General features: G+C 36.6%; 1 protein-coding gene across 3 annotated transcripts in view; it reads left to right on the plus strand.

Moving 5' to 3' along the window:
• Positions 1 to 484: 484 nt before the first annotated feature.
• DPH6 (diphthamine biosynthesis 6) overlaps positions 485 to 14306 on the plus strand; it is a 205239-nt gene continuing 191417 nt past the window's right edge. The window contains exons 1-3 of one of the 3 annotated variants that reach the window (XM_032189005.1): positions 485 to 543; positions 4418 to 4512; positions 6898 to 7091. In XM_032189005.1, coding sequence (XP_032044896.1) covers positions 521 to 543; positions 4418 to 4512; positions 6898 to 7091 — 312 coding nt within the window. In that variant the 5' untranslated portion in view covers positions 485 to 520. Of the gene's footprint in view, positions 544 to 4417; positions 4513 to 5077; positions 5174 to 6897; positions 7092 to 14306 lie in introns of those variants that run through there. The other 2 variants (XM_032189006.1, XM_032189007.1) reach the window with 2 other exon arrangements.

The following is a 14306-nucleotide window of genomic DNA, read 5'->3' on the forward strand; positions in this document are numbered from 1 at the left end:
GCAGCGCAGCGCCGAGGCCTGCAGCAGGCAGACCTCCTCCTGCCCGCCTCCCCCTCCGGCGTCCGCAACGCCGGCTCCCGGGGGACTAACAGGGCAGGGTCCCCTCGGAGGGGCCGATGCTGACCGCGCCACCTCGGGGCGAGCCCCGCGGTGCTCCCCGCAGCACCCGGCAGCGCCGGCCCGGCCCGGCCCCGCGGCCTGCCCTCACATAGGCGCCCCGCGCGGTGCCTCCGCCGCCGCTCCGCCCGCCGCCCCGCAGCCGGGCCGCCACCGGCCGCTGCGCATCGGTCCCCGCTTCCCGGCTGCGGCACGGAGCGGCCGCCCGGGCCAGCACAGGGCGAGGCGGCGGCGGCCCGGCGAGCCCGCCGGTAGCTCGGGCAGGCAGTTTGCGCGGCCGCCCCGGGAGGAGGGCGCGCTGCAGGGAGGCGGCCGGGCGGCAGCGGGAGCACACGGCGGGGCCGGCGGCGTGCGCGGGTGGCGGGCTGGCTGGGCTCCGTCCCGTCGTGGGGCAGTGGGCGCCATGCGGGTGGTGGCTCTCATCAGGTAACGGGCCAGGGCGGCCGACAGGGAGGGAGGGCGCGGGGGACAGGCCGGGGTCGTGCTCCGCCTAGCGCCGTCCTCCGGCCCGGCCCCGCGCCTGCTGTCCGCCGCCCCGGCCCGGCTCGGCGGGAGGGAGGAGGAAGGGAGGCAGGGCTGCGGGGGCAGCGGCTGTGTGGGGCTGCGGGCTGGAGGTCCCCGCCTGCAGGCAGCGAGAGGTCTGCAGCGGCTTCTGCATTCGCCTCCCCTCGCTGCCGGGACACGGGCGAGAGCTCTCTGTAAAAACACAGCAAAACATGCACCCCCCAAAACAACCACCCCCCCACCCAAAACAAGATTCTTGCATAAGAAAAATCTTATGCCCGAGCTGCCTGCCTGGGGCTGCGGGGCCTTTGCCAAGTCCCGGACAGTCAGGGGGAGTTTGCTATTTTCAGTTCAGTTCTCAGATTTTTATTTTTTTTTCCCCAATATCTTATCTCCTATGATAGCTTTCCTAGTGTGTCTTCTGAGAGGCATTTAATTTTGCTCACTTTAAAAAAGACAGAGCTTCCTTGTTTAATAGTTGCAGTTTGACACAGCCCTGTCTTCTGGGGCTGCTTTTTTTGCACTCCACATAGTCCTGCTGCTTTTGTCAGTTTCTACAGTTGTACTGTAAACAGCCTTTTTTTTTTTTTTAATAATTTTTTAAAAGAGATTAATACTAGTTTGTTTTCCTAACAAAGACAGGTGCAGTGCGTTCCTTTCTTGAGAAATAATAGTGAATTAGAAGACACCAAGCTAGGGAACCTGTAAATGGAAAAGGGTTGTGTGTATATGAGCAGAGCATTTTTATTTTTGGGTGTACTAACTTTACTGAAGTCTTAACATTTAATCTATTAAATTCTCTCAGGCAGTGTAGAATGTCAAGGCCTGTTGAAATTGTGGTTTGGCCCCAACAATTACAAGTCACTGCAAACATCATCCAAATTATACAACAAATGCTAATTACACTTCTCAAGACCTGCTTAAATACAGAGTAGGAAAATCAGCTTCAGTGCTTTTTCTTCTTTTAGAGATAAGATTCAGTCTTCCAGGTTTATTTATTTTGATATTTTCTAAGCAGAGTAATGTGTTAAAAGGCAGGATGAAATAAAATCCTAAAACAGGTTTGAAACACAATTGCTATTTTAATGGACAGTTTTACAAGGATGGATTTAGTTTCAGTAATAGTTTTAAGAAGAGTTTTAAAGAGACATCAAAGTGTCTGAAATCTTTGTAACAGAGCTAGCCTCAAAGATCAGAAGAAAAAAAAAGTGGTTCTTACTTTTGAAAAGGTCAGGATTATGTATAAAACTACTTCAGCCTGTTTCTTTTTCTTCTAAAACCTTGCCCACACTTAAAGTTGATAGTCGTGCTATTAAAGTGGTATTTACGGGCTAAACCCTGTATTGTATATTGTGCTAAATCATAGACTTTTTAAAGCCAGTCTTCCAACTGAAATACGTTTTTTTCAACTCTTTAATTCTTCTAGAGTTTTCTGACTGTAAATGGTTATATTTGTCAATAGCAAGTACTTTTTTTTTTTTTTTTTCCCAGAATTCTTTTATGGAATTATGTCTTTACATTACCCTACTTTTTTTCTTCCAATATTTTGTTAATTGATAAGCCTACCTGTTGACATACCCAGAGGACTGTCAAAACTAGTCCTGTTTGTGGCCCAGCTTCGTACACTTCTCTACAAAAAGGCTTTGTGGTTTCTTCTGTGATGACAACTGAGAGGAGTTTCCAGGCAACATTTTCAAAGCTACTTCAGTATCTGTCTTCATAGCTCTTCTTAGTGCCTTTTTTTCTTTTTCTTTTTTTTTTTTTTTCTTCTTTTTCACACCAGCACAGCCTAGCTCTCAGCCAGGCTGGGCCTATGCTGGGTCCACCTTCCTCCCACACTATTGATGTCTGGCTTCATTGGCCTTAATTGCCGTGTGTTTTACAGTTAGATTAGAAGACCTTGTTGGTGGGCACCATTTCCATTTGTTTCTTGACAGTTATTTTCTACGGCTACGATAACAATAATGCAGAAAATAAATATTATAGTAGCATGTGATACAGAAGGTACTCTAGAAATTTTGGTCAAATTTGGAAAATCTGAATGTAGCCTCATCTTAAAATGATAAATTTGAATTCAACTAATTGTAATTAATGTAAAAGATTAATAGGTTTATTCTGGTGTCTTTTTTATTTTTAATTTAAAATTTAATTTAAAAATAATTCAGTTTTAATATTGAAATGCTCTAAACAGCGTAGGGAAATATCAGCTGTCATAATTATTTTTCTTGTTTGGAGTTGAAATTAGAGCAAGTGGGAGGCTCATACTTTGAAAATGAAGCCATTCAGAAAGAAAAGAGCCTTTGTCTCAGTATGTGTCTGTTAAACCTGAAATTTCACTTTATGAAATGAATGCTAACTGTGTTTTCAAGCTATCAAGCGCAGTATCCAGAACTAATGAACATATGATTTTATACTTTTGTCCGTATATAGATTAGAAGAAAGTTGTAGGTATGCATGAAAATAATGTCAGGTACAGATGGAACCTCAAATTAGAAATCTACTCATTATCATATTTATATTTACTTTTATAACACTGAAATATAAGCACCTGCTTTATGTAAAGTACAAAAGGATGCCATGTTGTTGATACTATTTCTACTTGAGGTTTGAGTTACACAGTTACAATTAAGGTCAGCATACAGAACTTTAGCATGGATAAAATGAAGGGGAATAGCTTCAAGCTCTTGCATAAAGGGTAGATAAGACAGGAAACTTTTTGTTGAAAAAGCTGAAGAAATTTGATAGTAATACTGTGGCCACAAGGAAACTGGTGGCCTGTTGTAGCAAGGATTGTTTGTTACCACTGTCTGTTGTCCTCTCCCTGTCTCAGTGAGTGTAAGGCAAGGAGTAGTTTTACGGAGCTGATCTAGATCTGTGTTCCAGTTCCTGCCCTAGGCTGATTTTTGCAGTTGTAGGTTGAAGGCTGGGAATCTGAACGTAGGTTTTGTAAATGGTGTATATGCTACACCAGTCTTCATTTTGCTGTGAGACTGTAACATTTCTTTGATAGGGATTAACATTTGTGGAAAACCTTCTGTTTCAGTTCCACCAGGAGAGCAGGATTCTTTCCTCACTGAGAGTAGAAAAGGTTCCAGTAGGTCTTACTGGACCCTTACTGGATTCAATTCAGTCAAACTTAATTCTCCATGTTTATGGTATCATCTCTTGGCCTCAGAAAAGAATATTGTTCTGCTTGTTTTTCTATTTATTTTTTTAATCAGCTCTCATAATTGTTACCTGCAGGTATCTGTTGTAAAAAATGGCATGTTCCATGCAGAGCCAACTGAAATTACTACCTGTAATAATCATAACTTCTGGCAATGGGATGTACAAATGTACAAAATGTTGAAACTTTTGCAGATGTATCATGAAGTATAAATATTATTACTAAATGAGTGTCTTTATCTAAAATGACTGCTAACACTGGTGGCTCTCTGGAACAGATACTGGTGGTTTTTTGTGGGTTTAGTCCTTGATAATCCTTGTTCTGAAGGGATTCCAGTTTAACTGTTTGTTTGTTTTTGTGGAAGTTCTCTTATAAGAAATGGGAAAAAGATTAGAACTGGATGCATGCTTTATGGATGCTGTATATAGATATTATGCGTATCTATACAAACATTGTTTAAGCTTTACTATGGTGAAATCATCCTTATGCTCCTGCTAATATTTTGCATTTTATTTGAAAACTTTGTAACCAGCTCTGTTGATACTAAATTTTAGCAGCTAGGCAAAAGCCATAAGGGGCTTTTTTTAGCAGCATTTTTACTTAATTGCCACTGTTTTATTTTTCTTACAGTGGTGGGAAGGACAGCTGTTATAATATGATGCAATGTGTTGCTGCTGGGCATCAGATTGTTGCTCTAGCCAATTTAAGACCTGCTGAAAGCACAGGTAGGAAAGCTTTAATTCTTATGTTTGTTTGTTTGTTTGTTTTTCTCTTTTTTTTTTTTTTCTTTAATTAGAAGCAACGGATGCACAACTGTGCCTGTCTTAGGTTCCTTTGTATATATGTATTTATATAGATTTGGTTATTGAAGGGCTTATTGAAGAAATCCCAGAGCCTGAGGAAAAATGTTTTTTTCCTTCAGGGGAGGGGGACATCACACAAGATGAAGATCAGTTAAAAGAAAGACATACACAAATTGAAAAAGGGAAAATACAAATGTTTTAGTGGTGTATGAAGAGGTTGTACGCATTCAGTAGCTCAAATAATAAAAGGTGGTACAGGACATCACTGAACAAAACAAACACCCTATTTCTAGAAATGCTTTAAACTGGCATAAACCATACAAGTTGCAAAAAATAAGCAGCTGTTTTGCAGCTGCTTGCTTGTGTTTTTATCCTCATTTGTCTTCCTCCGTTATTCTAGCCCAGCATTTGTGAACTGGATCAAGGAACCAATTGGATTGCAATTGACCTTGGTGCACATTCTTCCTCCCTTTTTCCTTCCTTCTAGCTTGGATCAGAAATGATCAGTTCCTCACAGGCTAGGCCTAAGCTTATTGTTGTGAAAGATAATGGGAGCAACTCATTGGTCTAAGCCAGTGGTGAGGTAAGAGGGGGAGATGACTACTGCTTACTTCTGTGTTGGACTAGAACGTAAAATGAAGTGATTTGTTACCCAGCTGGTAGGGGAGTATAATAAATATGTTAAAATATATTACCATATGTTAACTTTTCAATGTATGTTAAACAGTTAAGCATGATACCTGGAAACTGCATGTTAGGAAACTATACAGAGGAAGTGAAACAAAATGGGAGCTGACATCACAAATGAGTCATGGACAGAACTGGCAAATGCTTGGGAATACAGTAACAATTTATTTTCTTTGTAGCTAGGACATAATCATCTCTAATCTTGTTGAAGTATGTTGTCTTTAATTTATCCACATCAGAAATGTAGTATATTGTCATTAAAATCATAAAATGCTCTCTTTAAGTGTGTAGTTGGAAATTTTGTGGAAAGTTAATTGAGGTGCTTCAGGCAATGGTGGATTCTATGCCATTCATTTTATTTTATCTTGTACCACTGTTGCCTGGAGAGTCTCAATTAATAAAGAAACTCAGTATTCTGAACTGGATATCAGTTTAAAGACCTTGTCATATTTTATGTATGTTGAAAAATACTGAGTTTTCTTTTATGCCAACTGTTCTGGTTTAGCTTGGTTAGTTGTAATTATGGGTTTGGATTTGCCCATTTTGAGCAAATACGTATCTTTGTTACTGTTGCATGGCATCAAATGTGACATGACCTAATTGTTACATCACAAATTATTTACCTTGATCAATATTATAGACCTTTCTCCTTGCAAGAGGTGCTAGAGGTACAGCAGAGGTGCATAATGTGTTTGTGTGTAAATTAAGAGAAGTGACAGTATTAACAAATTAACATTAAAGTAGTGAACTGTACTAGCTTTTAATAAATGAGGCGGAAACTTCAGGATTTTTTTTTTAACCTATTTGAAAAATTATCTGAAAAATATTTATATATAATCCCTTTATCAGAGAGTTTGTGATTTAGTTGTAATCCACAACACCTGTATTTTAACTCTTTCCCCCCTCCCCTCATTTGTTAGCTACAAATTACTTACAAGAAAATTCAGTTAACTTTTTTTCTCCTGATTAAGGAAACAGCAGCAAAGACTTGATTACGTTCTGAGCTTAATTATTAAAAGGACTGAAGGTAGAATCCTCCTCTCCTCTCCTCTCTTTTCGTTTTTGACATGTTAACTAATGTCAAAACATTGTAGCATTGTAGCAATCTACTTTTATTCCATTTAGGCTCAAATAACCTGCTCTTGTCTCTTGATGACCATGATAACAATTTAAACAGTAAAAATTTTGGAAATTGTGACAACCTATTGCTTATTTTCACTGTTGCACTGCACTCCAGATTTCTTGCACCGAATATGCTGAAACGGACTTAGGTTTGTGCCTCTGAGATATGCTTGTATTTGAATTACCATATAAATAATAGCAGAATTGGACCAGTTCAAGATATTTGGATGAAGCAGGGAGGAATACCAAAGGAGAAGTAGTCTGCACAATTTCCAAATAGTTAGCATGTTCTTGACATAGTCTGTTGGGTATAGAAAGCCATCCTTTTTTTTTTTTTTTTTTTTTTCCTTTCCATGTTTATAGAGGTAATGTCAGCAAACATCTGTTCGTGAACCAAAAAATATTAACATCTATACATTCTTAGTGCTTTGAAGTATTATAGTTATCTGTAACTGTTGAAATTATGTACCTAATGTGATTATTTCTTGACTGTGGCAGGGCAGACTGATGAATTGGACAGCTATATGTATCAGACAGTTGGACACCATGCCATTGAGCTCTACGCTGATGCATTGGATTTGCCACTCTATCGTTGTGTCATTAAGGGTACCACCATAAATAGTGGAAGAGTGTATACTGCGTGTCAGGAGGATGAGGTTGAAGACCTTTACCACCTCTTGAAACTTGTTAAGGTATGCTAAATGAAAAGAATGAAATACTTGAGGACAATTATAGCGCTTAAATGTGCTTTTATTGCTTAAATTCCTTGACTCATTTATGAATTTAAGTATGTGATCCACTTAGGTATTTGAGAAAAGCTTTGGACACTTTTATTGTTAAAAAGTTTAACTTTTATTCCTTTGTTCTGCAAATTCCTTTGCACTGCAAATACATGGTGTAACTTTATTCAATTTATTCCCTTTTTCATACAGTGTAAATGAGGCTTATTAATCCACATTTCAGGCCCAAACCAAATGTTTATGTAGTTTGATATTTGAAATAATGCATTGTTTGATTACTTGAATTAGAGGTTTTTGAGGCTTTGTGCATTTATCAACGCATAGAAATTAAGGTATGTACATTTCCATTTGTTTGCTCTTATGCTCTATAAAACAGAATCTATTGCCTGTTTTTATGTTGCAGATAGTTCACAAAGTATTAGAGAATGTTTTATGTTTTTGATTCTGGTAGCCCTCCAACTATATTCTAATATATCACGTAATAGCTGTGGCATTTTATTGTGTTAATGTCTGCAGTGCACAGTACTAAAACAATAAGATGTTCAGAAAAACATATTTATGGTTACTAAAAATAAATACACATTTAATTTTACGGATAAAACTGGTAGACCACTTTTTGAAACTTCAGCTGAAGATAGTTTTGGTCTTCAGTTCAGGTATTGAACATTTTCCAGCACCCTTTCCACTTTTTCTATTTTTTCCATTGAAATTAGAATTGAGATTCATAAACCTTTAGCTTATTCTTTGTTTAGTAGAAAAAAAAAAATCAAAAAACTTTCAGATTAGACTAAGTGTGGTTTGAATGCAGAGCGCTTTCTGAACCATGTTGAAATTGGATGTTACATTTTTCTAAACATCTTTGAAAGGGAAAATCAAGATCATGTACCCGTGTTGAGTATGAGACTACTCAACAGGAGAATAGTGCATGTAGGCTGTAGCACTCTAGAGTGCTTCATGGAGGTTTCAAATGGAATGTGCATATCATGTAATACAGAAATTTAAAGAAATATGGCATAGCACTTTTATATGTCTTACGAATCCTGATAGTATTAGAAATTAGAAGGACTAGTTAGTATATGCTGTCTCTTAAAGCTGCATGCTAGCAGTTTTCTGCCACAGTGTAAGATAATAAATTACTGATCAATTTAATTAAAAATGGGCAGATTAGAGGCAATTAAGATCATACTTCCTTTTCGATCCTTGCTGTCTTTGGAGAAATGGATGCTTGACATAAATTAATGCTAATGTTAAATCTTGACAACTTCTGCTTTGGAAGTTAATACATGATAATTATAACTACAACTGAAAGAGATGTTATCAAGTTGTCTGGAACCAAATAACTATTTCTTTCCTGTATAGAAATATTAATTCCACTATATGATAGTTTAAAGATACAAATACTAACATAAAGGTTATTTTAACATATTATTACTCTTTGGATAACCCTTGTAGTCAAATATATCTATGAAATTCTGGTGCAAAAGTTTCAGTAGAAGTCTTGCATATTCTGATGAATAATTGTATATAGCAGGTGGAAGTAATCTGCAGGAGCTTTAACTCTTTGTGTTTTTAGTTTTTAGAAAAGGAGATGAAACTTCTGTATTGAAAATAATTTAGAAAACTTTTTTATTTTGCACATTTTATGACTGCAGTTTTGTAGCCTTACTATATAAGTTTTAATCACTCGTGATTTTCCTTTATGATTTTTTTTTTTTTTAGATGTTTAAAACAGAGAGCTCAATTTGCTCTCTGTTGAAAGGATAAGTGGAATTCTGCAGGAGGCTTGTAAAAATGCATCCTTAAGTGAACTTAATTTTAAAACACTGGTCAAAATAATGCATCTTAATTTTTCTCTCAAATGGTTTGGGCCTAACTGTGCAGGAAAGGTGTGTCGAGTTGAAAATTGCATAACATGCCTTGCTTTTACATTGTAAAGAATGTTACAATTAAAGGTACTTGTTTAGTTTAAAAAAAAAAATAATTAAGAACCAACCACATTTGAAAAAACTGGTAGGATGAAATCAAAAGTATCTGATTTAAATAAAATAAAATAAAACATTATGAACGCCTGACATTTAAAAGGTTAAATGTACCTCTGCAGTGCTTGGAAACCCAGAGCAGCAGTCTTGTTGTAGTTCACGGGACTCAAAAAGTGATGTTGACTGCCAATGACTGTAAACCTGTTAACTTTATTGTCCAAAACCTAGATGATTGTAAATTTATATTTACTCTTCTCTTGGGTAATGTCCTATTTTAGATTGTCTTTATTCTGTATATATTTTGAAATATATCAGAGTATTTATATGATGCCTGAATGCATCTAACCTGGCAGTCCTCACTTGATAGTAGTATTTTTACTTTGTGATGCATGTAAATTCTGAATTCTAATGAATAATTTAACTTCTTATCCATATTACTGAATAAGGATTACTGATATCTTTGATTGTCAATATTTGTCACTTTGCATATTGGGGCTTTTTCCAGTAAGCGTGTAAGCTCTAGAGTTTCTTAGTTATCTGTATTATCTTTCAGGTTTTTGTCATGTCTTTATCTTTGATATCAGGAAATGTGTAGAAAAGCTGTTTCTTTCCCTTTAGTGATTAGAAGGAATGAAGCATGCAGGGGTTTTAATGAAACATTCCTGTAATGCATTCCTCAACGTAGGCTTTAACTACTTTCTCCCTCATCAGTGCAATTATGATATTGTCCAAATAATGTGTTAATGTTTTACGCAAGCATACATTACAGTGGTGTAAGAGAGGTTGTGTGTTGGATGGATTTCTGTTGAATGTTGGGTTGTATTCTATATCCCAGGGATCTACGGCTAAAGCTTTGTTTAGAGTAGTGGTTATAGCAGCTTACAGACTATACAAACCAATGCAAGATAATTTGTTTCAATTCTGGGTTTTAGTAGACAGTGCTGTCCTTTTCCAAGTTTCGTGCCTTGTCTTCTGTGTTCTGTGAAGGCTTTGCTTATGTTTGGTAAGTTTCTACTGCTGGGGTAATTTGTGGAAATCTAGAACTATATTGATTAAAAGGTTTTTTTTTTTTTTTTTTTTTTTTTTTTCTTCAAACTATTTTTCATCTTCTATAACTTTTCAGTACTTGAGTGTTTCAAATTTAGTATTTCAAACACTTGATTCTGTTTGTTGTTTCTGTGTAATATATTTGTGTATGCTTATTGTAAAGCATGCACATTGACTTTCTGTGTATTTTCAGTTTTAACATTTTTCTGTCAGTTCTTTTTGTGGTGCACTTTCTGGGTTCTGAACCTGCAAGCTTACAGGAAAAAAAAGTGTACTTGAAAGAAATTAATATACTGGATCTCAGGACTGAAGGATTATTAATTATGATACCATTCATTGGTTATCATCTGAAAAGTAAGAATTGATGTTGGGTATATTGGATTTATGAAATATTTTAGCAAAAATAGCTTTTGCTTGTGGCAGAATTTCATTTTATCAGCCTTGCAGAAGGGGAAAGAAAATTCATTTTTTAAAATAATACCACGTCCTTGAGCAGTGATCTTATAACTCAGTCAGTTACTAAGAATAGGTAATGTGCTTTGTAGTTGCAGCAACAAAGAGCTTATTAATGCAGTCTGACTCATGTATTTAATTATTATTTTTTTTTTATGGGCAGGATCATGATTTTTGAAATAGACCGACACAGATATTTACTGAAGACAGGAAGTATTTCTGTCCGTCTGATAGATGAAGTTTGCAATTTGGTGTTACTTCAGGTGATACTTTGTCTGACACAAAGTATGTTGTCCATGCAGGTTTGGGTGGAATAGAGATAATTTAGGTACTCTCATTATTCAGTGAAACTCCCTAAGACTTGAAGTTCTTCAGCAAACAGAGCTAGGGTTTGAGATAAATGAATAGAATACTAGATTATCCTGTGGCCTTTGTATAGGGATTAATTCTGTCATAGAAAATAAAGCTTTCGGTTCCTCGTTATAGGTAATAGTTTTCCATGCTACGGAAATAGTCCTCCTTTTGCTGTTCTTTTCAGTTCTTTCAGTTCAGTTTTGCTGAACTGAGCTGCTGGAGCTAATGGGTAAAAAAGGATTGTCATGTTTGGTGCTGATGGCTGACTTTGTGGCCAAACTTCTGGGTGTTCCCAGTGAAGGTTCATGAGTAAATCTAGTAGAACTTTCTACTGCAGGTACTCAGTGTTTAAAAACTGTTTTATAAGACAGACAGTAAAGTATTTAGAAATAGTCACTTGGCTTTTAGGTATCCATCTTAATCAGCTCTTGGTAGTCTCTGTGACTTCAGTGGCAGTATTTGCATGATAAAGTCTAATCATGTATTCTTAACATGTATAAATAAGGTTTGCAGACTTCCTTGGGAGTCTTAAAGATCTAAATAGTATTAGTTAAGGAATGTCAATTGACCTCAAGAATCTAATATCAGGTCCTTAGCATGCTGTTTGCCAAACTAATCTTGCAGTTTATAAACGTTCAGACAAAGCAGGTAGCTTCCCTCTCTTACTGATGGGATTCAGAGAGCTCAGAAGTCTCTGGAGCAGTTTCAGTCATCATTTCCCATTTTCTTCAACTGAAGAAAATTTGATGTTTTCCTTATTACAATTTGTGTGTGTGTGTGTGTGTGGATACGTAGGCTAATTTCTTAAAGGTATATTTCTAAAAAAAAAATTGATAAAGATTAAATTATAGGAAGAGTATTTATTTTATGCAAAATTTCTAAAAAAAAAAACAAAACAAAACAAAAACAAAACAAACAAACAAAAAAAACACCTCACCCTTCCTTGATTTTTGTCTCCATATCTTAAGATATGCAAATTGAGAATACCAATACTTTGATAGATTAGCTTTACATATAATTCAGGGGTTGAAATACAATTTTTGTAGAGTAAATTAAATGTTAGTATTGAAAAAAACATCCTGAAGTGTCAAGGGAAACACTGACAGATGAAACAATAGAATTTATTTTTTGTGCCCTCTACTAGTCATGTTGATTAGGTAAACATTTGGACATTGTATCTTTTGGCACATTTCTTCTTGCCTTTAGTCATGAATGTTGTATGTAAACTTTTAGAAATTCTATTAAATGGCTACCTACCCTGACAGAAGATAAATAACTGTGCTTCCTTGCAAAATAAGATTACTTTTAAGGCAAAATATTTCGTGTGATTTTTCATGCAATATACACTGAATTCCTCTACCTTTTAGAATAACAATTCGTCTACCTTTAGAATGAGTTTATCTGTAAGAATTGAATTGTCTCTTTGCACTCAGCACATTCAATGTTTTTTTGTTTGTTTTTTTTTTAATTGACTTATTTTTTCTTTTAATTCTGGATCAAAGCTCTATAGCTTCCTCCACCTAGGGGACTGACCATTGTCCACCAGCAACGAATAAGAACCAGCGATGAATAAGTTAAAGGAAGAGGTTAAGAAGTAATCACACAGTTAGCAGTACTTCAGACACAATAAAAATAATTATAGATCTTGTTCCATTCTCAAGACATTTTGTGTGTATGTGTGTGTGTTTAGTTTGAATTTTAAAATGAGAAGGGAACAAGGAAATTTTTTAATCAACAGGATGCCTGTCTCATCTGAACTGTTCAGGAGGGGTCAGTTTTGCTTCCAGAATGGGATCTTGAGCAACGTTTGAGACTACCTCAAACATTTCTTACCGTGAGAAATGCTGAGCCTCATGTAAACAAAAAAGTCACTGTATTTTTCCCTGTTAGGTGTGTGGAGTTGTTTTCACTCACTCTGTCTTGTTGTGTTAATATTGAATAAGCAGAGACAGTCAGGCTGGTGGTGAAAGATGGTAAGCAAGCCTGAGGGCTTGTTCTGGTCAGCTTTAAACCTCTGATTGCCAGGTTTTCCTAATTTCCTATTTCCAGGGCATCTCTAGTGTGACCTTGCCTGCTGAATATGATGTTCTGGGTTGCAAGATTCTCACATGCATTTGGAAATGGGCAGCCAGGCATTGTTTACTGGACGCCAAATGAACCGTGCACTCACAGCAAGCTTGATAAACACACATTTCCTCCTTTTATCAGTGAGATTGCAGAATGTGAAGTATGAGTTTCCAGTTTTATTCATTCCCTTCAAACCTCTTCCTGTTTAAAAACTGAATCTCACTAATTGGATGATGATACATCCGTAGATTTTGTTTTTGCTTTTTTGTTATTTTGTTTTGAATTCTACTTACTGGTCACTGACATTTTATTTCTGTGCCTACCTTGACCAGGTTTGGCAGACGTTCAGATAAAAGCTTTCCATTTGTTCAGCACAGAAAAGGTTCATCCCTATCAATGTAAAGTGAATGCTAATTAACAGTAATGACTTCTAATCACTTTGCTTTTATGCTCCTTAGGAGCACTGCTATTATCCAATGTAGTTAAGTGAAATGCTTGTATATGAATCAACAATGCTGTATTTCTTCTAGCAGCTATTGCTCATAATCAAGCTTGAATAAATTACGATAGTAAAATTGGTTTTAATGTGCTGTATTGCATGGGGAGAAAGGAACCTCAAATATCTTGTTAAATATCTTGAATATTTAGAGTCATCTATTAACATTTTGGCATTCGGTATTGTAGTTAAATGGAAAAATACATTAAAATGTTTTAAGTCAATTTTGTAAACGTTATCAAACTTTTTTGTGGTTTGAATTTTATTTAGGTGACATGCATAGACTCAACAGCTTCAGTAATAGCCCCATTTAGATTCAATTGCATGTCTGTGGAAATGAACTACAACATTTCTAAGTTAAAACACAGTTAATTTTATGCAGAATTAACAGGTATCATAATTTAAGACCTTTGCTTGTTTTGGTCCAGTGTTGTAGTTGATGTTTAGTGGGTTAATATGCACTTTTATTAATACTTTGTAGTTAAGAAAAACTATTAGTTTTGGTTACCTGCATGCAGCCTGCCTGCAGACTTAACATACTTCAAAAGGAGTATGAAAATAATAATAGTGAAAATTTACTAATACTTAAAAACAACAGAGTAAGGTGAAACTTTTAAAATAAAACTGGACTATTAGTCAGAAGCAATGCTAATTAAAAAACAATTGCTAAATAGATCACTAGACTGGTAATATGTTCAGCAATTCTAAAATAATTTTGATTTAGAAACAGAATTAGCCTGAAGTCAGCATATTTAAGTTTAGTTGACTTTC

The sequence above is a fragment of the Aythya fuligula genome, chromosome 5 (genome assembly GCF_009819795.1).
Source record: "Aythya fuligula isolate bAytFul2 chromosome 5, bAytFul2.pri, whole genome shotgun sequence".
NCBI classification, from domain to species: domain Eukaryota; kingdom Metazoa; phylum Chordata; class Aves; order Anseriformes; family Anatidae; genus Aythya; species Aythya fuligula.